This window comes from Leucoraja erinacea, chromosome 31 (genome assembly GCF_028641065.1).
Source record: "Leucoraja erinacea ecotype New England chromosome 31, Leri_hhj_1, whole genome shotgun sequence".
NCBI classification, from domain to species: domain Eukaryota; kingdom Metazoa; phylum Chordata; class Chondrichthyes; order Rajiformes; family Rajidae; genus Leucoraja; species Leucoraja erinaceus.
In genome coordinates, this window is record NC_073407.1 from 21,793,464 (window position 1) to 21,817,096 (window position 23,633).

General features: G+C 47.1%; 1 protein-coding gene across 2 annotated transcripts in view; it reads right to left on the reverse strand.

Annotated features, from left to right (window-relative positions):
• The window catches only part of col5a1 (procollagen, type V, alpha 1), a 210,694-nt gene that overhangs the window by 157,748 nt on the left and 29,313 nt on the right, over positions 1-23,633 (reverse strand). For both annotated transcript variants that reach the window (XM_055660305.1, XM_055660304.1), the window contains exon 2: positions 16,083-16,250. In XM_055660305.1, coding sequence (XP_055516280.1) covers positions 16,083-16,250 — 168 coding nt within the window. The remainder of the gene's footprint in view (positions 1-16,082; positions 16,251-23,633) is intronic.

A 23,633-nucleotide genomic window follows, 5' to 3' on the forward strand; every position in this document is an offset into this window, starting at 1 on the left:
CCCACCAGGGCCGATTTACAATTTTACCCAAGCCAATTAGCCTACAAACCCAAACATCTTTGGAGGGTGCAGGAAACAGGAGCACCCAGAGAAAACCCACGCGGTCACAGGGAGAACGTGCAAACTCCGTAGAGACAGCGCCCATGGTCAGGATCAAACCTGGGTCTCTGCCGCTGGGCCACTGGGCCAGCCTACATTGTAGAGCCTCCTCTACATTGCCCCATCGCACATTTCAAGAGCAGAGACGCAGAGCAAAGCCCCCTTTACATTATCCCAGCACAAACCATGAGTGCAGCAATAGCACAGGGTGGGCACAACATCTACATCACCCTATCAAACACTCTCAGGGAAAGCCCGGGTTATACACAGCTTAAAGGGCCTGTCGCTAATTCACCACCTCTGCCGAGTTTGCCCTTGACTCATACTCGCAGCATGATCGTCACAAGTTCGTGGGTAGGTCGTGATGCTAGTCGTAGGGATTTGTGGCATCAAGTAGGTCGGGGCGTTTTTCTAGGCTGACGAAAAATGTCCACGAGTAAAAAAGGTCGTGAATTAGGTCGTGAAAGTGGGACAGACCCTTAAGGGGAAAGATTGAGGGGGGATCTTATAGAAACTTACAAAATTCTTAAGGGGTTGGACAGGCTAGATGCAGGAAGATTATTCCCGATGTTGGGGAAGTCCAGAACAAGGGGTCACAGTTTCAGGATAAGGGGGAAGTCTTTTAGGACTGAGATGAGAAAATCATTTTTTACACAGAGAGTGGTGAATCTGTGGAATTCTCTGCCACAGAAGGTAGTTGAGGCCAGTTCATTGGCTATATTTAAGAGGGGGTTAGATGTGGCTCAAGGGATCAGGGGGTATGGAGAGAAGGCAGATATAGGATACTGAGTTGGATGATCAGCCATGTTCATATTGAATGGTGGTGTAGGCTCGAGGGGCCGAATGGCCTACTCCTGCACCTATTTTCTATGTTTCTATGTTAAGGCTCCTTCCATACCATCCCATCAAATGCCCACAGGACGTATTCTATAGGTTAGGCGTGGAAAACAAGGAGATAAGAGAATTAGAGAGAAAAAAAAAAAATTGCAGCTGGCTATTCAGCCACTCATGCCTGCTCTGCCTTTCAATAAGATCGTAGCTGATCTCTTAGCTCTTGTCACATTTTCCTGCACTAATCCACTGCGGACTGCTTGAAACATCACCCATCCACGTCCTCCAGAGATGCTGCCTGACCCGCTGTGTTATCCCAGCACTGCGAGTCCTCTATTCCACAAGTTTATTCCTTAGAGCACAGGAAACTTTATTCATCGGCGGAGAGAAATTGTTCTGCCGACAGTCACAACACACAAGGTACACGAAAACTTGAATTTAAAAGTGAAAACAAAAAGGAAAAAGTACACAGCAGCTTCACCGGAACAAACGAACAAACAAACAAACGAACACAGACTTATCCCCTGGGCAGAGGATTCAAAGCTAGAGTGCTCCCCTCGCCCCCTCCCCCTTTGTTCTCCCACCCTCCCTCCGACGGTCCCACACGCCGGGTCCTCATTGTTCTTCACAGCAGCCCCCCTCCCCCCCATGCCAGGCCCTTCATTGTCTTCCCCTCACCCCTTCATACTCCGCCACGAGGCCCCACCGCCACCAAGGCCCAAACTTGCCACTGAGGCTCCTGTTGCTGCCAAGGCCCTACTGCCACCGAGGCTCCCATCGCCACCGCTGAGGCTCCTTCGGCCTAGTCAGGCTTACGAAGGGTATTGGGTGTAAGGAACAAGCTGCCGGAGAATGTAGTTGAGGCAGGTACTATCATAACGTTTATGAGAAATTTGGACAGATACATGGATAGAATAGGTTTAGAAAGGTATGGGCCAAATAGAGCTAGGTAGGACTAGTGTAGCTGGCACATGTTGGTTGGCATGGGCAAGTTGGGCCAAAGGGCCTGTTTCCATGCTGTATGACTCTATTCCTTGATCTTCTTAATATCTATCCACCTATCAGCTCTGCCTTGAATATAATCAGCAACAGAGTCTCCACAGCTCTCTAAGGTAGAGTGTTGCAAAGATTGACTATCCTTCATGTAAATATACTTCTTCTCATCCCAATTGTGATGTGGAGACTGTGACCCCTGGTTCTCCACACTCCAGTCGGGAAAGATCAACTTAGCTTCTTCCTTTAAGCCCTTTCAGAATTGTGTATGTTTCAACAAGGTCCACTATTCTTCTAAACAGATGGGAGCGTAGCCCCACTCTGCTTAATCTCCTGTTATGACAAGCTTGTAGCATTACTGGAATCAATCTGGCAAACTCTTGCCGTTCCCCTCTATCACAAGTATATCCTTATTTATGTAGGGAGACCAGAATCTGTACACAATATTCCAGATGTATTATCACAAGAGCTCCGTAACATTGAAGAAATCACATCTTGTACTCGCGTCCTTTTGGAATGAAATCAATGTACCATAGAGTCATAGAATGATACAATGTGGAAACAGGCCCTTCGGCCCAACTAGCCCACACCAACCAACATGTCCCAGCTACACTAGTCCCACCTGCCTGTGTTTGGTCCATATCCCTTCAAACCTGTCCTATCCATCTACCAATGTTATGACAAGCTTGTAGCATTACTGGAATCAATCTGGCAAACTCTTGCCGTTCCCCTCTATCACAAGTATATACAGTTTCTCAAATGGTGGGATAGTCCCAGCCTCAACTACCTCCTCTGGCAGCTCGTTCCATACACCCACCACCCTTTGTGTGAAAAAGTTACCCCTCGGATTCATATGAAATCTTTTCCCCTTCACCTTAAATATGTTTCACAATGCCTCGCAGTGATTTGTGTACAAAGCCCCAACAACTCTGCCCCGCCAAACATTCAGGTAAAATCATAATTCAGGGTTCAACGCAAGATAAAATCTCCTCTGCGGTATGTGCAGGTATAGTTTCAGGGTTGGGTTTCAGCAACTAAGTTACGGAGAAAGGTTGACAAAGTTAGGGCTTTATTCTTTGTAGCGCAGAAGGTTAAGGGGGGACTTGATAGAGGTCTTTAAACTTATGAGAGGGAAAGACAGAGTTGACGTGGATAAGCTTTTCCCACTGAGAGTAGGGAAGATTCATACAAGGGGACATGACTTGAGAATTAAGGGACTGAAGTTTAGGCGTAACATGAGGGGGAACTTCTTTACTCAGAGAGTGGTGGCTGTGTGGAATGAGCTTCCAGTGAAGGTGGTGGAGGCAGGTTCATTTTTATCATTTAAAAATAAATTGGATAGTTATATGGATGGGAAAGGTATGGAGGGTTATGGTCTAAACGCAGGTGTATGGGACTAGGGGAGAATACGTGTTCGGCACGGACTAGAAGGGTCGAGATGGCCTGTTTCCGTGCTGTAATTGTTATATGGTTATATAGTGTAGATTAAGCATGAAGTAAAGTTCTGAACACACGGTCTCAGAACAGATACACCACTGACACATACAGAATGTATCTTCTATCTTGCCTGTCCGATCACCCCACTACCTCATTGGTGACATTGGACTTTGTCTCCGGAGTACTGCATTATAATGACCAGAACTATGTTGGGCACTCTACTATTTCCATCGCTATACCAGTTGCACTGAGTTTGGCTTGAGTGTGTTTATTTACAGTATTATCTGTTTGATCGGATGGCATGCAAAACTAATCTTTACACTGTACTTTGGTACGTGACAATGACAAACCTGTGAAAACGGAGAGGATGAGAAGGAGTTTCTCCCCAGGGGCCATTAAGACTGTAAACTACCATCTCACCAGGGACTAACATACTGTACCAATTTACTGGTGTGTGGTGTCTTTTTAAAATCGCTGTTTTTTTCTTTTTTCTTTTTCTCCCACAAATATGTAATATGTGAATATGTGATTCTGTTCCATTCGGGCATGTTTGTAGATTTTTGGCACAATCCACAAGCATTGCCACTGTTTCATTTCACTACACATCTCGTATGCGTATGTGACAGATAAACCTGACTTGACTGACACCTATCAAACACTCGCAGGCAAATAAAAGTTGTCAGATACAAGGCACAGCTTGAAACAAAATTAAATAACATAGATGCCAACCATCTGCCCACCACTGCCCCTTGCCCGAGTTCACCTCTTATCTGCCACACTATGTCCTTCCCCTCCACTCTTCCGGCTTTCTTCACCACCACCCCCCTCCCCCACCCTACAATCAGTCTGAAGGAGGCTCCCAACCCAAAAAGGCACCCATCCATGTTCTCTAGAGATGCTGCCTGACCCTCAGAGCCACTTCAGCACTATACGATCTCTTTTTTTGCAGAGTAAATAACGTTATTATAAAATGGCTAATATCCTTGCGAATAACGGATGGTGACATTTTTGAGGATAGGTGCCCTTCACCTCCCATCCACCCCAACTTGGACTTTGGCAAAGAATATTTGCCATTCTTCTGGTTCAATGTCTGTGTATGCATTAGTAATGTGTTCAGTATTGGCCACCATGTTATAGGAAGGGTGTTGTCAAGCTGGAAAAGGTGCAGAGAAGATTTACAAGGCAGACAAAAATGCCGAAGAAACTCAGCGGGTGAGGCAGCATCTATTGATGGGCAGCATCTATTGATGCTGCCTCACCCGCTGAGTTTCTCCAGCATTTTTGTCTACCTTCGATTTTTTTCCAGCACCTGTAGTCTTTCTTAAAGATTTACGAGCCAGGTACAATCGCAACTTTTGAGAAAAATTTAGACATGTACATGGATAGGATAGGTTTAGAGGGATGTGGACCGAACGCAGGCAGGTGGGACTAGTGTAGATGGGGCATGTTGGGTGGCATGGGCAAGTTGGGCTGAAGGGCCTGTTTCCACGCTGTATCACTGTGTGTGTGTGTGTGTGTGTGTGAGTGAGTACATAGCTGATTCTGTACGAGAGGGTGAATGAGCCACAGATGCTGCTGCTGCTGCTTTCCCTATTAAATACGCTGTAACGTGCCAATTTAGTGTGAGAAAACTCAGGCAGGTTTCTCAGGTATGTGTTGGCATCGGTTCAACTGCGTCCGCAAGTGAAGGCTCTCAGATGAGGCCTAGTTTTTCCAAGAAGCCATTACTCAGAGAGGTGGGACTATTTGCTTATTCACAGGATTCACACATAATCCCACATGACTCAATTAGTTTACAAACTTAAAAAAAAAAAAAAGATTCAAGACTACACATTTGGATGGTGTTAGGAGGGGTGGGGGAGGGGAAGGGGAAGAAGGGGTGGATTCGATAGCTACTTCCAAGAGATTTCACTATTTGCATTATGGTGTGTTCAAGAACGAGACCTCTGACAAACATGGCCCTGACCCACATCTCCGCCAGTCCCTCGCCATCTGTCTTTTGTTCCTCTAGTTGTCTCTCGACCACATAGCTCCCTATTCTCCTAGCTTTGCCATTGATCAGTTCAAAGCTGAGGTTCCACTGCATAACCCTAGGAGGTACTGCACACTGCATACCATTATGTTGACCACATACCCATTATTCCTATTCTTGGATTGCCATCTCATAATCAATTCCAGGAAAATGCATTCCGCGCTGCATAAACCATCTTTTATGTGGAACCTTGTCAAATGTCTTAGTTTAGTTTAGTTTAGTTTAGACATACAGCGCCGAAACAGGCCCTTCGGCCCATCGAGTCCGTACCGACCAGCGATCCCAGCACAGTAACACTACAAGAGAGAGCTAGATGGGGCTCTAGAAGATAGTGGAGTCAATGGATATGGGGAGAAGGTAGGAACGGGGTGCTGATTGGGGATGATCAGCCATGATCGCATTGAATGGCGGTGCTGGCTCGAAGGGCCGAATGGCCTACTCCTGCACCTCTTGTCTATTGTCTACCCTACACACACTAGGGACAATTTTTTACATTTATACCAAGCCAATGAACCCCAAAAACCTGTACGTCTTTAGAGTGTGGGAGGAAACCGAAGATTTCGGAGAAAAACCACGCAGGTCACGGGGAGAACGTACAAACTCCGTATGGACAGCGCCCTGTAGTCAGGATCGAACCCGGGTCTCTGATGCTGTAAGGTGACAACTCTACCACTGTGCCGCCCCTGATTTCTTCTAATAATCTAAATATATGATGGCCACAGCCTCTCCATCCACCTTTCCCTCCGTCCCACTCAATCTCCTTTGTAACTCTGTTCTTGGTGGTGATCGAGCTCTCATAAGCATTCTGCTCTGTCTCACGCAATCCTTCACATGAATCAGGGGCTGCCTTATTTAAATCATCCACTTAACAGTGTTCCATCAAATAGTCCATGGGCAGGAATGGAATGGGTTTGATATAAAATATGTTTCCCTCTACAGTTACAAATACTCCAGGGGTAGATAAATCAGGACTGAGATACAGAGGCAAACATTGAACCAAAATTGACAGGAAGCACACTGTACAATTGGGAGTTACATGATAGGGGTGAAGGGGAAAGTGTTTTGTTTATTGGGTTTCAATCTAATGGGAAAAGAGTTGAATTTAGTTTTAGTTTTAGTTTTAGTTTAAAGATACAGCATGGAAACAGGCCTTTCAGCCCAAAGATCCTCCAGCGAGCTAGATAGATCACTCGACGGAAAAGACGTAGTGCGGTCATGGGCAGATTCCTGGGGAATTTTCGGCCCCATTTCCGTAACCGGCTTCCGTCTCCGCACCAAAGATCCCGTAGCGGAGCAAAGATACTAGTGCGGAGACGGAAGCCGGTTACGGAAACATCCTCGTAAAAATAAAAGTTCTTTGGTAAAAATCTTCTCCTCGTTTTCAGAATTATAATTTATTAACACAAACTGTTCCCCCGCAACGTTGATTACACTGCGGGTCGGGTCGGGTTACTGAAATGGATGAAAAAATAAGCTCATGTTCCGCTCCGTTGCGTACTACACGTCAGCCCATTGCATTTAGAAGGAATGGTCTATCTTGCACCGCTATAGGATCTTTGCTTCAGCCCACCAAGTCCATGCCGACCATCGATCACCCATACACTAGTTCTCTCCGCCACAGTTACAGAAACCAATTAATTTACGCACTTGCACGTCTTTGGAGTGTGGGAGGAAACCAGGGCACCCGGAGAAAACCCACGCGGACACGGGGAGAACGTACAAACTCCGTACAGACAGCACCCGTAGCCAGGATCGAACCCAGGACTCTGGCGCTGTAAGGCAACAACTCTACCACTGCACCACTGTACCAACCCAATAAATGTATTCAGATTTGATTTTGTGGGGTTTACTGTGTAGTTTGATCCACAAAAACAATTCTGCAATGGGAATGAATGAGAAGACATTTAGTCCATAGCGATCAATAGGAATGAATAGGAAGGGGTTTGATCCATTTGGATTCTAGACGATGGAGGGAGCTGAATTGTCATGATCGCACACAATGCCAATTTATAGGGAAGAGGTCCATTGATGTTGTAAACAGTGGCGGACATGGGAAGACAAAGGGAACCTCTGGGATTTGAACACGCTGGTGGGATTGGGAGTGAACTGATGACATTCCTCCATGTTCTTTTGGACATGACTCATTTGTTGTGCTTCGGTTGATGAGGCAGCTTGCTGTCCCAAAGCAGCAACACCAGGCCAAGGAACGGGCCCTTGGAGATTGCCCACCGCCAAAGCTCAAACCAGATGGTATAAGAATTTGCAATGAGGTGATTACATCAAACTGAACCTGTCCCATGTGTGAATCTGGGATCTCAGCCCACCTCTCCTCTCCTCTCCGCTCCACGAGTGACTAATAAATATAATGTACAGGCTATATATTAAGCCGCACACTGGGACGCAGGAGGTCTGTGCCCATTTCCTAATGGTCCTGGTTTTTCCCCCTTTCATATAGGCTGAGGGCTGTACAGCACAGGAACGGGCCCTTCGGCCCACCACATCCATGCCAACCTTGTTGCCCATCTACACAAATCCCATTTCCCCGCGCTCGCTCCGAATCCATTGATTAGAGTCAGTGTCCATGGCATCTGGTTCCATCAGCTCCTCCGGCGTCTCATTCCAAATATCAACCACTCATCGTGTGAAAGAGAAAAACCACCCACCAATCCCCTTTAGCACTCTGTTACAGTTTAAGGATAAGGGGGAAATCTTTTAGGACCGAGATGAGAAAAATATTTTTCACACAGAGTGTGGTGAATCTCTGGAATTCTCTGCCACAGAAGGTAGTTGAGGCCAGTTCATTGGCTATATTTAAGAGGGAGTTAGATGTGGCCCTTGTGGCTAAAGGGATCAGGGGGTATAGAGAAAAGGCAGGTACAGGATACTGAGTTGGATGATCAGCCATGATCATATTGAATGGCGGTACAGGCTCGAAGGGCCGAATGGCCTACTCCTGCACCTATTTTCTATGTTTCTATGTCCTCTCACCTTAAACCTATGTCCTCTAATTTCTGATACCCTTATCAGGGGGGGAAAAGATTTTGATTATCTACCATATCTATTCCTCTTGTACATTTATATACCTCTGTTGGATCACCCCTCTCCCTTCTTAATGCAAGAGGAAACAAGTCCAGTCTATCCGAACTCTCCCCTTAACAAAAGTCCACAAATCCCCCAGGTGAATATCCCCTGCAGTCTTTCCAGCACAAAAAACATCCTTCCTTTAGAGTTGCAACCAGGACTGCACACAATACTCCGTCAGATTCAGATTCAGATTCATCTTTAATTGTCATTGTCAGTGTACAGTACAGAGACAACGAAATGCAGTTAGCATCTCCCTGGAAGAGCGACATAGACATGGTGCCGTCCAACTGGTATGTTGTAACGCTGCAACGTAACGTAACGTCCCAACGTTTATATTTATGCACTGAGCTTTGAAGGCAAGCGTGACATCTGCCTTCTGCGTTCCCTCCCTTCTGTTGCTGTCACTATCTCTTTCTCGCTCTCTCACGCCCTCGCCCTCCCCCCGTCGCTCCTTGCTGACAGGGCTGCACAAACCAGCCCTCAATAATCCCCTGGCAAAGCCTGAGTTGGGCCGAGTTCCACTTCTGCCCAGAACATGTGCAATGGAACAATGATTAATCCCTGCTCACTCCAAGAAACGTTCGGTCCACGGGGCCCGTCTCCAGACAACAACCTAGTTTGCAGTTTTTATTTTCTCTCAAATCACACAGTTGCCAGACCCCAGATTAATTCGGCAACAGTTTCCAAGATTTTCTGCTCCACAACTACCTCAACTTTGGCAGAAAGCAAGAACTTCCCTCATGTTGGCCCATGGAAAGGGCTGAAACGGGAAAACAGGGAACATGTAATAAAAGAAAACAACCTCAGAATATCTGCCTAATCCATCACGGACTCACTGATGGTATTTCCATATCCAGCAATTTCTTGTGATTTAAAAAAAATAAATCAGATTCATATTTCAGAATATATCGTCATCTCCATCTGCAGGCCCAATGCCAAAACTAAAGAACCATCTGAAGATTTGGGAGTTCTGCTCTAATGTTCTCTGGCATCGAGATGTAGTTAACATGGATCTTATCATGGGGCTTATACCTCGGTAACATCTCAGCAAGTTATTAGCCCCGTGGCGCTTGGTCCCCACCACTGCCAAAGGAGACCAAAAGATGTCCACCATGGTGGGATCCCATGCTGAACCAAAAGGCCAAGAGTTCAAGTTCTCCACCAGAGACTCCTGATTTACACTTTTATGGGCTTGCCCGTATGCCAGGAATAAATCGGTAAAAGGTGAACCCAGGACTCTTGGATTGGAGCTGAGAAATATATCAGGATCCTCCCAAACCCTTGGAGGCAGCCTCAGCCAATTGCTTGCTCCCAGATCATGAGCCAGGTGAAGAACGTCACCCTCTGGGACCCGCGGAGAGAACCCAGTGGGGAGATGCACTCTCTGCACTGCCTTGAGATCGTGGAGGAAGGCTGACATGACAGAAATGTGGTCGATAGATCACTCCTCCCTCATCGCAGTCCAGGCCACATCAACGTGACATCTGTCTCCACCTCCAACATTCCCACTCTCCTCCTGCTGACTCATGCACCACGCAAACACAATCTTTCTTTCCACTGCTAATTGCTTCTGTTTTTCTTGCAAATTATTCTGACAGCTCTTTGCTGGCAGCTCTCCCAAATTCGTGCTCCTTGTTAGATTGGCCCATATTGAGCTAAGCTCCCCCAGTGCTGGCCCTCTGGCAGTGCGGCACTCTCTCAGTACTGCCCCCCTGTGGCACTCCCTCACTACTGCCCCTCTGACACTGCGGCCCTCCCTTGACACTGCAACAATGAATGTTAATCAGGACACTTTTGGTCAAGTCTCTGGTGGAGAATTTGAACTCATAAGCCATTAGCTCCGACTGGAATTCTGCTGCGACTGATTGAATGATCATGGCCATTTGGTCTCCTTTGGGCCTGGGCTGGGACTGAGGACATGCTGCACTCTCAGCAGTACCCCCTTTTTCACCCGATATGTGAAACCACACATTGCTGCTTTAATTCTGTGCAAAAGATCGCACAACCTGATTTTCCTTGGGAATTCTCTCTGGTATCTGGGCCAGTACGTATGCTCACACCAATATTCTGCAAAAAAATAGGTGACGTTTCGGATCGAGAGTCTGCAGAAGGGCTCGACCTGAAACGTCACCTATTCCTTTTCTCCAGAGATGCTGCCTGACCTGCTGAGTTACTCCAGCTTTTTTGTGTCCATCTAGGGTTTGAACCAGCATCTGCAGTTGCTTCCTACATATGTCTGCCTGACCCGCTGAGTTACTCCAGCAGTTTGTGTCTATCTTCAGTGTAATCTAGCATCCCCAGTTCCTTCCTACGCATTCTACAAAACATTATCTGGTCACTTATCAGGAGCTTGCTGTGTGCATTCTGCCTGTCCCGTTCCCTCCATGTCAATACCAAGTTCCCTCAAAGTAGCTAATCGGCGGGGAGACGCTGGTGGCGACTGGTGCTGGACAAGTCTTTCCATTTTACTCCCTCGCATTTCTCCGTAAACAGGAGGCTGTTTGGATCTAAAATGGATGCCTTTACTCTGAGAAATGATTCCGAAAGTCAGGGACCTTTTTTCAACAGTCTGTTTGGCAAATGATCAACGAGTGAGTATGTCTCTTCCAAAAGAGTTCAGCTGTTTTGGATTAGTCGTTACATTTGGGGCCTCGATGAAGTGCAGTGTTATACAGCGGATCAGTCTACATTGCTGTAACGTTTCCCACACGCCCCCAACATGCTCTACATTGTTCTCAAACCCAAACTAGGACATGCAACATCTGCCTCTGAGCTCGCCCTGTGGGAGTGTATTTCATGGAACAGCGCAGCAGAAGAGGCCTTTGGCCCATTTTATCTCTGACGGGCCTTTCTCCGTAGCACTGCAAATCTTTCTCCGTCCCCTATCAGTGCCCCTCTCCTGTTTACCAGCACTTGCCAGCAAGCACCAGAACTATGGCGCGCTTGCGTGCGTGTCAATATTAACCTCGAGAGACCCGAGCTCCAACTCAACACCAGCCCCCTTTACATGAAACATCTGCCTGCTTGTCGGACACTCAATGATCGATGGATTCTTTACTGTCACGTGTACCAGCTGCACTGAAATGCATTTTTTGCAATGCAGACCCGCAAGACTATCCCAGAACATAACTCTGCAAAGGAAGAGCAGGAATTTCCTGCAAATGTACACTGGGAATACCGAAACCACTGTCTTCAGTTCCCTAGGCACCAACCACATCCCTTCCCCTACACCACCGGTTGAGACCGACCCAGATTCCTCGCACCCTTGGCTTTAGACTGTGTAACCGCATCACCTTGAAGACCACCACTGTAACACCACCTAGTTCCATCCTTTACCCCCTGCTGATCTGCTGCTCATTCCATGTTCACACCTTTACTACCTCCAGATTTGATTATCCAACATACTCCGAGCCAGCCTTCCTCATTCTACCCTCTGTAAACGCTGCCCTCGTCCTCCCTACACCAACCCATGCTAGTGTCTCGTTGAGTGGTAGGATAGGCTTGGGAATGCCTAGAGGCCCTGTCCCACTTGCCGATTTGTTTCCGCGACTGTCGGCATAATTGACGTATCAGGTCACTGGAAAAGTTGCGGCGTTGCCGGAGGTTGCAGGTAGTGGAAGCAGGTAGGGAGACTGACAAAAACCTCCGGGAACCGCACGGAAACCTTGGGTGGGGCGCAAAGTCTCCAGAGGTTTCCGTTCAGGTTTCCTAAGTGGGGCAGGGGCATTAAGGTGAGAGGGGCAAAGCTTAAAAGGAGCTGTGCGGGGCAAGTTTTTATTTTACACATGGGGTGGTGGTCCAGGGAGATACAATACAATGGTGTTTAAGAGGCTGTTAAATAGGCACGTGGCTATGCTGGAAAGGGAAGGCATACGGATTATGTACACAGAGTGAAATTAGTACAACAGTATCATGTGTAGGAAGGAACAGCAGATGATGGTTTACACCGAAGATAGACACAAAATGCTGGAGTAACAGCGGGACAAGCAGCATCCCTGGAGAGAAGGAATGGATGACATTTCAAGTCGAGTCTGAAGAAGGGCATCGACCCGAAACATCACCCATAACTTAGTATCATGTCCGGCTTGGATATTGTGGGCTGAAGGGCCTGTTCCTGTGCTGTACTGTTCTATATCCCATCAATGGTGGAGAAGTTTTGCTCTGGATCCATTCATGGATACACGGTGGAACCGGCCAGGACTCTCACTATGTCCATTGTCCGACCATTGCAACAGATCTTGGTTAACCACAGTCTAGACAGTTCTTGTGTCTTGTGAACAGTTAATGCCTGAGCAGCAAAGCTCGATCAGTGTAGTCTAGTCCCAGCTACGAGTCAACATCATCCCACTTCTTATTCCCTGGGCCCATCCTAAACCCTTCACTGAGTTCATTGCTCACACATCCCAATGGCCACAAATAGACCCTTGGGGCTCCAAGCTAAAGGTCATAAGTAGCTCCAGACTCCAAATCCTCCCTCCGCCTTTGTTAAGAGCCCCAGTAGTGAGTGTTTGAAGCTCACACACACATTTGGAGCAATTTCGACTGGGACCTGGCAAGATAGACACGACAAGCTGGAGTATCTCCGTTTTTTTGTGTCTATCTCCAGCGTAAACCAGCATCTGCAGTTCCTTCCTACTCATGGTGGCGGGCGAGGTTTGTCTTTCTCCATTCTCTCTGCTTTTTGCTTTTTTTAAACATTCTTTTATTCCTTACACAAATATTTGCCTGGCTCCCATAGCTGGCAGACTGAACTCAGACCAAGAACAGCATGGGAAGAAAAAAGATCGGCAGATTTGCAAAGGCTTGCTGTTATTCAGAAAGGTCCTGTGCGTAGCAAGGAACTGCAGATGCTGCTTTAAAACCGAAGATAGACGCAAAAAGCCGGAGTAACTCAGCGGGGCAGGCAGCATCGCTGGAGGGAAGGAATGGGTGAAGGTTCGGGTCGATAGGGAAAAAGGGTCTGAGGAAGGGTCTCGACCCGAAATGCCATATGTTCCCAATGTTGGGCGAGTCCAGAACCAGGGGCCAATGTTCCCAATGTTGGGCGAGTCCAGAACCAGGGGCCAATGTTCCCAATGTTGGGCGAGTCCAGAACCAGGGGACACAATCTTAGAATAAAGGGGAGGTCATTTAAGACTGAGGTGAGAAAAAACGTTTTCACCCAGAGAGTTGTGAATTTATGGAATTCCCTGCCACAGAGGGTAGTGGAGGCCAAATCACTGGATGGATTTAAGAGAGAGTTAGATAGAGCTCTAGGGGCTAGTGGAGTCATGGGATATGGGGAGAAGGCAGGCACGGGTTATTGATAGTGGACGATCAGCCATGACAAATAAATTGTATTTTGTATCTTGATCACAATGAATGGCGGTGCTGGCTCGAAGGGACAAATGGCCTCCTCCTGCACCTATTTTTTATGTTTCTATGCCACCAATTCCTTCCCTCCAGAAATACTGCCTGCCCCGCTGAGTTACCCCAGCTTTTTGCATCTAGCAAGAAGATATCAGTCACAGCTTTGGAAATGTTGACTGGTCTTCAGTCTTGGACAGCATTGAGTCTTAAGGTTCTCGCCTCCCATTGTGGGAAGAGGTGCTTCCTGGCCTGTTTGTTCTGCCGTTGAGGTTATCTGCTCTTGCTCTGAACCATCATTGGAGGAGAGAGTTCCTCTGCATCTCTCCATTAAAGCCGAGTGTCACATTTCAAACAGCCCGATTAAATCACTCCTTTAATTTTCTTGTTGTAGAAACAAGGAGCCTGCAGATACCAGGTGAACAAGGAAAGGAACAAAATGCTGGAGTAACTCCACAGGTCAGGCAGCATCCTTGGAGAACGTGGTTGAGTGACATTTTGGGTGGGGGACACTTCTTCAGATCTGACCTGAAATGTCGCCCATCCATGTTCTCCAGGGACGCTGCCCATTCTGCCGAGTTACTCCGGCATTTTGTGTCTCTCCACAATCTTCTCCTCCACGGCATGCAATTCTCTGATGCCAGCCCGCATTTGTTTTGCCCTTTTAACGGCAGGATCGCTCTGGGGGAGGGGGACACTGAGAAGGAAGAGGGACCAACATGACTCGAATGAGAACTCCTGTAACTTTGTTGGCCCCAGAAACGTGACGATGCTTTTGTGTACTTTGTGTGTTGTACTCAAAAACAAAGCATTGCACTGTACCCAAGTACAAGTGACAATAGACCATCATGGAACCATTGGTGTACCTGCACTGCATCACCGTGAAGGAAAGGTCCTTCATTATTCCAGGTGAGATCTACTCAGAACTGCAACACAATGTCCAAACTTTCCATTTTGACCCACAATGAGAGAAATGGCAGCACTGCCTTTGTTGGAAAATACTCCTGCATATTGTTCTGGGGTCACCTGTAGGCCATCTAATCCTTCTTTACTCAAACAAAAAGATTCATAACTTCTACATCTCAATCCTAAAGGCAACTCCTATGTTCCGAGCTGGTCAGACATCAGAAGGTTAAAGATTGAAAGAGATCCCATCTTATGTTGTGGACCAGAGTAATTCAACCTCTCTTCAAGGGCCTCCCTCCTCATCTTGTGAAACCATCTAGCAAATCTTTATTGTGAAGGTACCTCACCCAAGGCAAGAAGACCTCGACCATATATAGTTTGCTGCAGTTCCACTAATGCTCGATATAATGTGAAAGTCTTCCAAATTAGGATAGGCACAAAGAGCTGGAGTAACTCAGCGGGTCAGGCAGCATCTCTGGAGAAATGGAACAGGTGACGTTTCGGGTCTGAAGAAAGGTCTTGACCTGAAGCGTCACCCATTCCTTTTCTCCAGTCATGCTGTCTGATCCGCTGAGTTACTCCAGTTTTTTTGCGTCCATATTCGGTTTAAACCAGCATTTCGGGTTGGATCCCTTCATTTTATTTTTAGTTTATCTTAGTTTGGAGACACAGCGTGGACACAGGCCCTTCGGCCCACCGAGTCCGTGCCGGCCAGCGATCCCCGCACACCAACACTATCCAATGCACGCTAGTGATAATTCACATTTACACCAAGCCAATGAACCTACACACCTGTACTCCTTTGTAGTGTGGGAGGAAACCAGAACACCCGGAGAAAACCCACGCAGGTCACGGGGAGAACGTACAAACTCCGTACAGACAGCACCCGTAGTCAGGATCAAACCCGGGTCTCTGGCGCTGTGAGGCATGTCCCCACATAGATGGTGTACGCCTCTACAGCCACCTTACAGCTTATCTTCCCACATCCTAGCTTTGATCAGTAGATGTGGATGCCCTCAGTCTCTTCATACAAACCATTATAGTGATTGGAAACAGATGACATGCAAGCATTGATCAATGCAGGAGTCCACTAATTAAAGCTTGCCCATCCATTTATTTTTCTAATTCCTGTCCATTGATTATCTGATCATTATTTTCCATTGGACACTTCCTATTACTAATAGCCTTTTCATCAGAAGACATTGGTCGTAAAATAGACTCCTGTGCAGTTGGATCCTTGGCAAGTTGGTCTCGAAGTAGATGCTTTGCAAGCTTTCTGTGGCCGTCTCAAAGGCGCAGGGCAAGGGAAACATTCTTACCTGGGAAAAGCTGGGAGACAAACAACTGGCCTTACCTGGGTACAACTGTTTGGTTTGTGCACTAAGCTGGGCGAGTCGGGTGACCTTATAGGCAACATCTGGAGTACTGGTCAATTTTCTGTTGGGACAAAGTCCAGTTACTCTCTCTATTCCGTCGGGTAAGGTGTGCAGTTGTAGAATCTTCAGGATGTCCACTGGCTCCACTGTGGGAAGAAGAGAAGATGATTAAAATATAGCTCGTGTCAACCCAGGCTCTCAGCAAACATGCCCTCACCTCCCTTCATTTAAATCAGGCATTAAGTTACATTTACGCAGCAGGTAATTCTCCAACAGACTGTTTCACAGGAACGTACGAATGTGAACGTTTTATACAGAAGATACATCTTGTCAGGGGTTATGGGGAGAAGGCAGGAGAATGGGGCTGAGAGGGAAAGATAGATCAGCCACGATTGAATGGCAGAATAGACCTGAAGGGCAGAATGGCCTAATTCTGCGCCTAGACCCGATGTATTTTAACAACTGATTTGGTGGAATCATTGAAGCTCACAATGCTGAGTGAGCTCATTTGGCCCACTGTGTCTATGGCCACTCATTGGAAGCCATGCAAATCTCATTCCCCATAGCCCTGTCCAATTCCCACTTCCAACGGGTACAGAAACTACTTCCACGCGCCTTCCAGACAACGCATTCCGATTGCAACAACTCACGGCGTATAAAGTTTCTTTGTCAAGGTGCATCGTGACCTTGAAGTCCTGATGCAGCTTCGTGGGACTTGGGTTGGGACATGCTTGGAGTATTCTGCCTGGTCGCCTCATTACCCTGAGCGGGCAAGATCATCTCTGACCCCTCTCACCCTGGCCACAAACTCTTTGAATCACTTCCCTCTGGAAGGCGACTCCGGACTGTCAAAGCTGCCACAGCCAGACATAAAAACAGTTTTTATCCACGAGTAGTTGCTCTACTCAATAGCCAAAAATCTGTAGCCTCCCTTTGATCTGGTATTTTGTTGGTTCACATGCTTGATCAATGGTGTTTTATCATTAATGTTTTATTATTATTAATGTTTGGTGTTTTCCGAGTTATTCGTAACTGTCACTGTATGTCATGTTGTTACTTGTGGGCAGAGCACCAAGCCAAATTCCTTGTATGTGAATACTTGGCCAATAAACGTACTTACTTACAGGAAGGAAGTGGAGTCTTTGGAAAGGGTGCCGAGGAGGTTGACAAGAATGGTGCCTGGATTAAGGGGCCATTAGCTTCAGGGAGAAGTTGGACAGACTAGGATTGTTTTCCCTAGAACGTGGGAGGTTTGTGGGAAATGAATAATAAAATTAGCAGAAGCATGGGTAGGGTAGACAGTCATAATCTTTTTCCCCGGGATGGAAATACCAAACACGAGAGGACAGAGCTTGATGGTGAGAGGAGCAACTTTCAAAGCAGATGTGTGGAACAATAATTTTTTTGAGTACCTGCAATATGCTGCCGGATGGTGTTTGAAGCAGCTAGGTCGTGGCATGTATAAGGCTATTGGATAGCAGGGAATGGAGGAATATTGGGTAAGTGCAAGTGGATAAGTGGTGATCTTGGCCTCATGCTCAGCACATGCATTTAGGGCAGAAGGGCCATGTTCTTGTGCTGTACTGCTCCATATTACTCTGGAATTCTCTGCCACAGAAGGTAGTTGAGGCCAGTTCATTGGATATATTTAAGAGGGAGTTAGACGTGGCCATTGTGGCTAAAGGCATCAGGGGGTATGGAGAGAAGGCAGGTACGGGATACTGAGTTGGATGATCAGCCATGATCATATTGAATGGCGGTGCAGGCTCGAAGGGCCGAATGGCCTACTCCTGCACCTATTTTCTATGTTTCTATGTTACCTCACATCTGGTTCACAAGGTCATAGGGCCATAAGGGATAGGAGTAGAATTAGGCCATTCGGCCCATCTAGTCTACTCCGCCATTCAATCGTGGCTGATCTATCTCTCCCTCCAAACCCCCATTCCCCTGCCTTCTCCCCATAACTGCTGACACCTGTACTAATCAAGAATCTGTCTACCTCTGCCTTAAAAATATCCACTGACTTGGCCTCCACAGCCTTGGAATTCCACAGATTCACCACCACAAATAAGGTAATTTGGGGATTACCTCAAATGCGTGTCCTCTGGCTGCCAACACACCTACTTGTTTCTCTTTATTTATTCGTGTTTCTGCCATAACAGTGAATAGCTCCAAAAAGTCCCCTCCAATATCTCCAGGCCTGCTACAAAATTCCCTTTAAGGAGGTAACTCCGATTTCATTTTTAAAAATGATTTTAAAATACTACCACACTTAAAACACACAATCTTCTACACTTCAGGAATTCTGCACTCCAGGGATTTTCAGCCTACTTGCCAAAGCTTAGTTTAATATAGAGGCACAGCACAGAAACAGGCCTTTCGGGCCCACTCCGACCATTGATCACCATTTCCGATTCAGATTGAGATTGAATCTTTATTGTCATTGTGCAGTGTACAGTACAGAGACAACGAAATGCAGGTAGCATCTCCCCCAGAAGAACCAACATAGAATAATGAGCAATGAAATATACTAGCTCTATGTTATGCCATTTTCTCATCGACTCCTTGCACAGAGGGTGCAATTTACAAAGTCCAATTAACCAGCAGTTATCCTCTACCACATATATGCGTGTACCCCAAAGGCAACTTTTCCAATCTTCACGTGGCTCCACTTCAAAAGCCCTCTGGAACATCTTGAAAGCATGCACCACAGAAATGCAAATATTTATTTCCAGATTTCCTCCCTGAATCACATAAAGTACTCCAGATGGGTCTAACCAGGGTGTTATATTACTGTAAAGTACCCCTATGTTTTCTATCTGTAAAAAAAATGTTATCATTTCGGTGGCTTTCAAAATTGATTTAGAAACATAGAAACATAGAAATTAGGTGCAGGAGTAGGCCATTCGGCCCTTCGAGCCTGCACCACCATTTAATATGATCATGGCTGATCATCCAACTCAGTATCCTGTACCTGCCTTCTCTCCATACCCCCTGATCCCTTTAGCCACAAGGGCCACATCTAACTCCCTCCTAAATATAGCCAATGAACTGGCCTCAACTACCTTCTGTGGCAGAGAATTCCACAGATTCACCACTCTCTGTGTGAAAAATGATTTCAAGAGTCAAGAGTCAAGAGTCAATTTAATTGTCATTTGGACCCCTGGGGGTCCAAACGAAATGCCGTTTCTGCAGCCATACATTACACACAAATAGACCCCAGACACAACATGATTACATTTAACATAAACATCCATCACATAACTGTGATGGAAGGCCAAAAAAAAACTTCTCTCTCCACTGCACTCTCCCCCCCCCGATCTCAGAGTCAAAGTCAAAGCCCCCGGCTGGCGATGGCGATTGTCCCGCGGCCATTGAAGCCACGCCGGGTGGTGCGAGGTCGCACACCGGGTCTTGGTGTTGGAGCCCCCGGCGTGCGCTCGCAAAGTCCCGCGGCCGTTCCAGCCGCGCGGGGCAGTGGTGTTAGGCCCCGCTCCAGGAGCTCTTCGACCCCGCAACACGGGCGGGAGAATTCGCCGTTGCAGGAGCCCCGAAAAGCAGTCTCCCTCCAGGGAGCCGCGCGGGGTCGTCCGAGCCGTCCGCAGACCCGCAGTAGCAGCCCCCGACTCAGCAGCAGCAGCGGTGGAAGAGCCCACAATAGATTAAATCAACTCCACTAATTGATCATTACATAAATTGGAAATAGATGAGCTTCAAGTATTGGGTATTGCAGGAGTCCACTGATTAAAACTTGCCAACCCATTTATTCCTATTCCAACACGAAATGTCACCTATACATTTTTCTCCAGAGATGCTGCCTGACCCACTGAGATACTTCCCACCTTCCCCTCAGCTCACAATGAACCATTCTACATTTCCTTATCATCATCTGCTTTGATCTCTCGTTCCAACCTTACCCTTCCATATTTCTAGACTACCTCTCCCCCGACTCTCAGTCTGAAGAAGGGTCTCGACCCAAAACGTCACCTGGTCCTTCTCTCCAGAGATGCTGCCTGTCCCGCTGAGATTCTCCAGCACTGTGGGTCTATCTGCGAGGTGCACAAGCACTTTGTGTCTATCTTCCACCAATGGATAGACGGACTCTATGATAGAAGAATCCAACGCAAACTCTGGTAGGAATGATACAAGGGTTTTCTCGAGCCCGCTCGAGAGCCTTGAGCTTTCCAGCTGTTTCTCGTGTGCAGGTGTGCTTGTTCAAGCTGCCTTTATCTTCCAGCCAATCTGAGATCAAGGACTTCAAACAGCTGAGGCACAAGCCTGCAATCTTTCAAATGATACCCACTGCACAGGAGTGAAGTTGCAATCAATAAAGCACAAATTAAATAAAAAGCACCAACTCATCCCAGGATGGCGTGGTGCCGTGCTGGTATCAGCTTCTGTTATGTACAAACCATGAAGCAGTGCAAATTTATCTTTAGGATCATATCATCGTCCCGCACACTGACATATTGTGAAAAGCTTTGTTATAGAGTCCTAGAGTCATACAGGCCCTTCATCCCGACTTGCCAACACCAACAAACATGTCCCATCTACACTTGTCCCATCTACACTACTCTCACCTGCCTGCATTTGGCCCATTCCCTCCAAACCTGTCCTATCCAAGTCTAAATGTAGTCATTGTAGTAAATGCCTACTATGTTCTGCGTGCTGAAGCAAAGCAAGAATGTCATTGTCCTATACAGGGACACATGACAATAAACTCACTTGAACTTGAAATGTTTCACTTGCTATTCAATCAAATCAGATAACACTGTACATGGCCACAAGCGAGCCGTACTCATGTATAATAGGCAGAGCAATGGGAAGATACGCAGTGCAGAATATCAGTTCTCAGCATTGTCGAGCAAGGGTTCCAGAGACAAAATCCAATGTCCGCAATGGGGTATATGTGAATTGGACCGCACCCTAGCTCATGGAAGGACCACTCAGAAACCCGATGACAGAGGGGAAGAAGCTGCTCCAGAGACCAATGTTGAGAAAGGAACTGCAGATGCTGGTTTACACCAAAGATGGACACAAAATGCTGGAGTAACTCAGCGGGTCAGGGTGAGTTGCTCCAGCATTTTGTGTCCCTTCTCTCCAGAGATGCTGCCCGTCTTGCCGAATTACTCCAGTATTCAGTGTCTACCCTGGCTGCTGCTGTGTGGACCGCCTGTGCCCAGTGTGAGCTGCTGAATGTGTCCACTGCAACTCACAAGCTGCACCACACCTGCCCGCCAGCCGCAGCTGCTTCTGCCTTCAAAGCTCGACTCCACCGCTGGCTTTGAAAGCGGAACAAACAAAACCACACAGTTTGAGAAAGCAGGTGTTGTGTCTGCAGTGATAGTGTCTGTTTCACGGGGGCTGCTCTCTCTCTCTCCCAAACTTACTGCATCAAAGCCAGCTGACATCCGGCTGACCGAGACTGCTCTGCCCACGACCCACTTCATGTCTGCAAAGCTCTGGAGATCTCCACTGCCGCCCAGGTGTACAGGTCCAGGTACACTGGCTGCTCCTGAGCCGACACACAGTACGGGGAGATGTGTAACCAGAGAGTTAGATAGAGCTCTAGGGGCTAGTGGAGTCAAGGGATATGGGGAGGAGGCAGGCACGGGTTATTGATAGGGGACGATCAGCCATGATCACAATGAATGGCGCTGCTGGCTCGAAGGGCCGAATGGCCTCCTCCTGCACCTATTTTCTATGTTTCTATGATGTCGACCTTGAAATATATCTACATCACAGGATTGCCAAGGGCGGCATTGTGGCGCAGCGGTAGAGTTGCTGCCTTACAGCGTTACAGCATCAGAGAGCCAGGTTCAATCCTGACTGCGGGTGCTTCTCTGGATGGAGTTTGTACGTTCTCCCCAATGGCATGGCCCCCATGGGTTTTGCCCAGATCTTCGGTTTCCTCCCGCACTTCAAAGACGTACAGGTTTGCAGGTTAATTGGCTTGGTATGAATGAAAATTGTCCCTAGTGTGTGTAGGATAGTGTTAGTGTGCAGGGATCGCTGGTCCGTGCAGATTTGGTGGGCCGAATGTCCTGTTTCCACGCTGTATCACGAAACATGGAAATTACGTTCAGCAAAGGGGGGGGGTTTGGTGAGTTAGATTTGGTTTAGTTTAGTTTATTGTCACGTGGTACGAGGTACAGTTAAAAGCTTTTGTTGCGTGCTAACCAGTCAGCAGAAAGACAGTACATGATTCACAGATACATGATAAAGGGAATTACATTTAGTTCAGGTGGACTAAGACACTACTTGAGAACTAAGAGTGAATTGTCATTGTCCATTGCAACTTAAAATTCTATTCTTGTGAAATTTTCCAGGATGATTTGCAAAGATAAAGGTGCAATTTCAATGCAACTCAATTAAAAGTATTCAATAACACAAATTAAAGTGGCAGCTTCCTACTAATTAACTCTTCCCCTCAATGCCCTAGTCATGTGTAACATGCCTTTCCCACCCACTGCAGTACACAACAATCCTTCTCTACCTGAAACCAGCAAAATCAGAAATGACCGAGGAATAATGTCGTCCGTCTCAGAATCACTGGTTGGCTCAGCTGTAGAAACTGTACCCCAGTGTGTGTGTGTGTGTGGGACCTGTACCCCAGTGTGGGTCTGTGTGTGTGTGGCCCGTACCCCAGTGAGGGTCAGTGTGTGTGTGTGTGTGTGTGTGTGTGTGTGTGTGTGTGTGTGTGTGTGTGTGTGTGTGTGTGTGTGTGTGTGTGTGTGTGTGTGTGTGTGTGTGTGTGTGTGGCCCGTACCCCAGTGAGGGTCAGTGTGTGTGTGTGTGTGTGTGTGTGTGTGTGTGCGCGTGTGTGTGTGTGTGTGTGTGTGGCCTGTACCCCAGTGAGGGTCAGTGTGTGTGTGTGGGACCTGTTTCTGGTTAACTGCTTGCTAGTTTTGTCCACCCTAAACAAGGGTGAACATTGATCAAAAGTACCTTGACACCTGCAAACGTATGAAAGGTGTGATGTGAATCCCTATTCTCCGTTTACTTTATATTTAGAAGATTGTGTTCATTTATCGGGATGCATCACAGCTTGGTTTGGGAACAGCTCCATGCAAGAGCGCAAGAAATCGCAGTGAATTGTGGACGCAGCCCAGACCATCATCCCTTCCATTGACACCATTTATACCTCACGCTGCCTCGGCAAGGCCAGCAGCATCATCTCGGAGGAGTTGCACCCCGGCCACTCCCTCTTCTTCCCTCTCCCATCAGGCACAAGGTACAGAAGTGTGAAAACGCACACATCCAGATTCAGAGACAGTTTCTTCCCAGCTGTTATCAGGCAACTGAATCATCCTACCACAACTAGAGAGCGGTCCAGAACTACTATCTACATCATTGGTGACCCACGGACTATCTTTGTTTGGACTTTTACCTTGCACTACACATTATTCCCTCATCATGTATCTGTACACTGTAAATGGCTCAGTTGTAATCATGTATTGTCATTCCACTGACTGGTTGGCACGCAACAAATGCTTTCCACTGTACCGATTCCACATATGACTATAAAC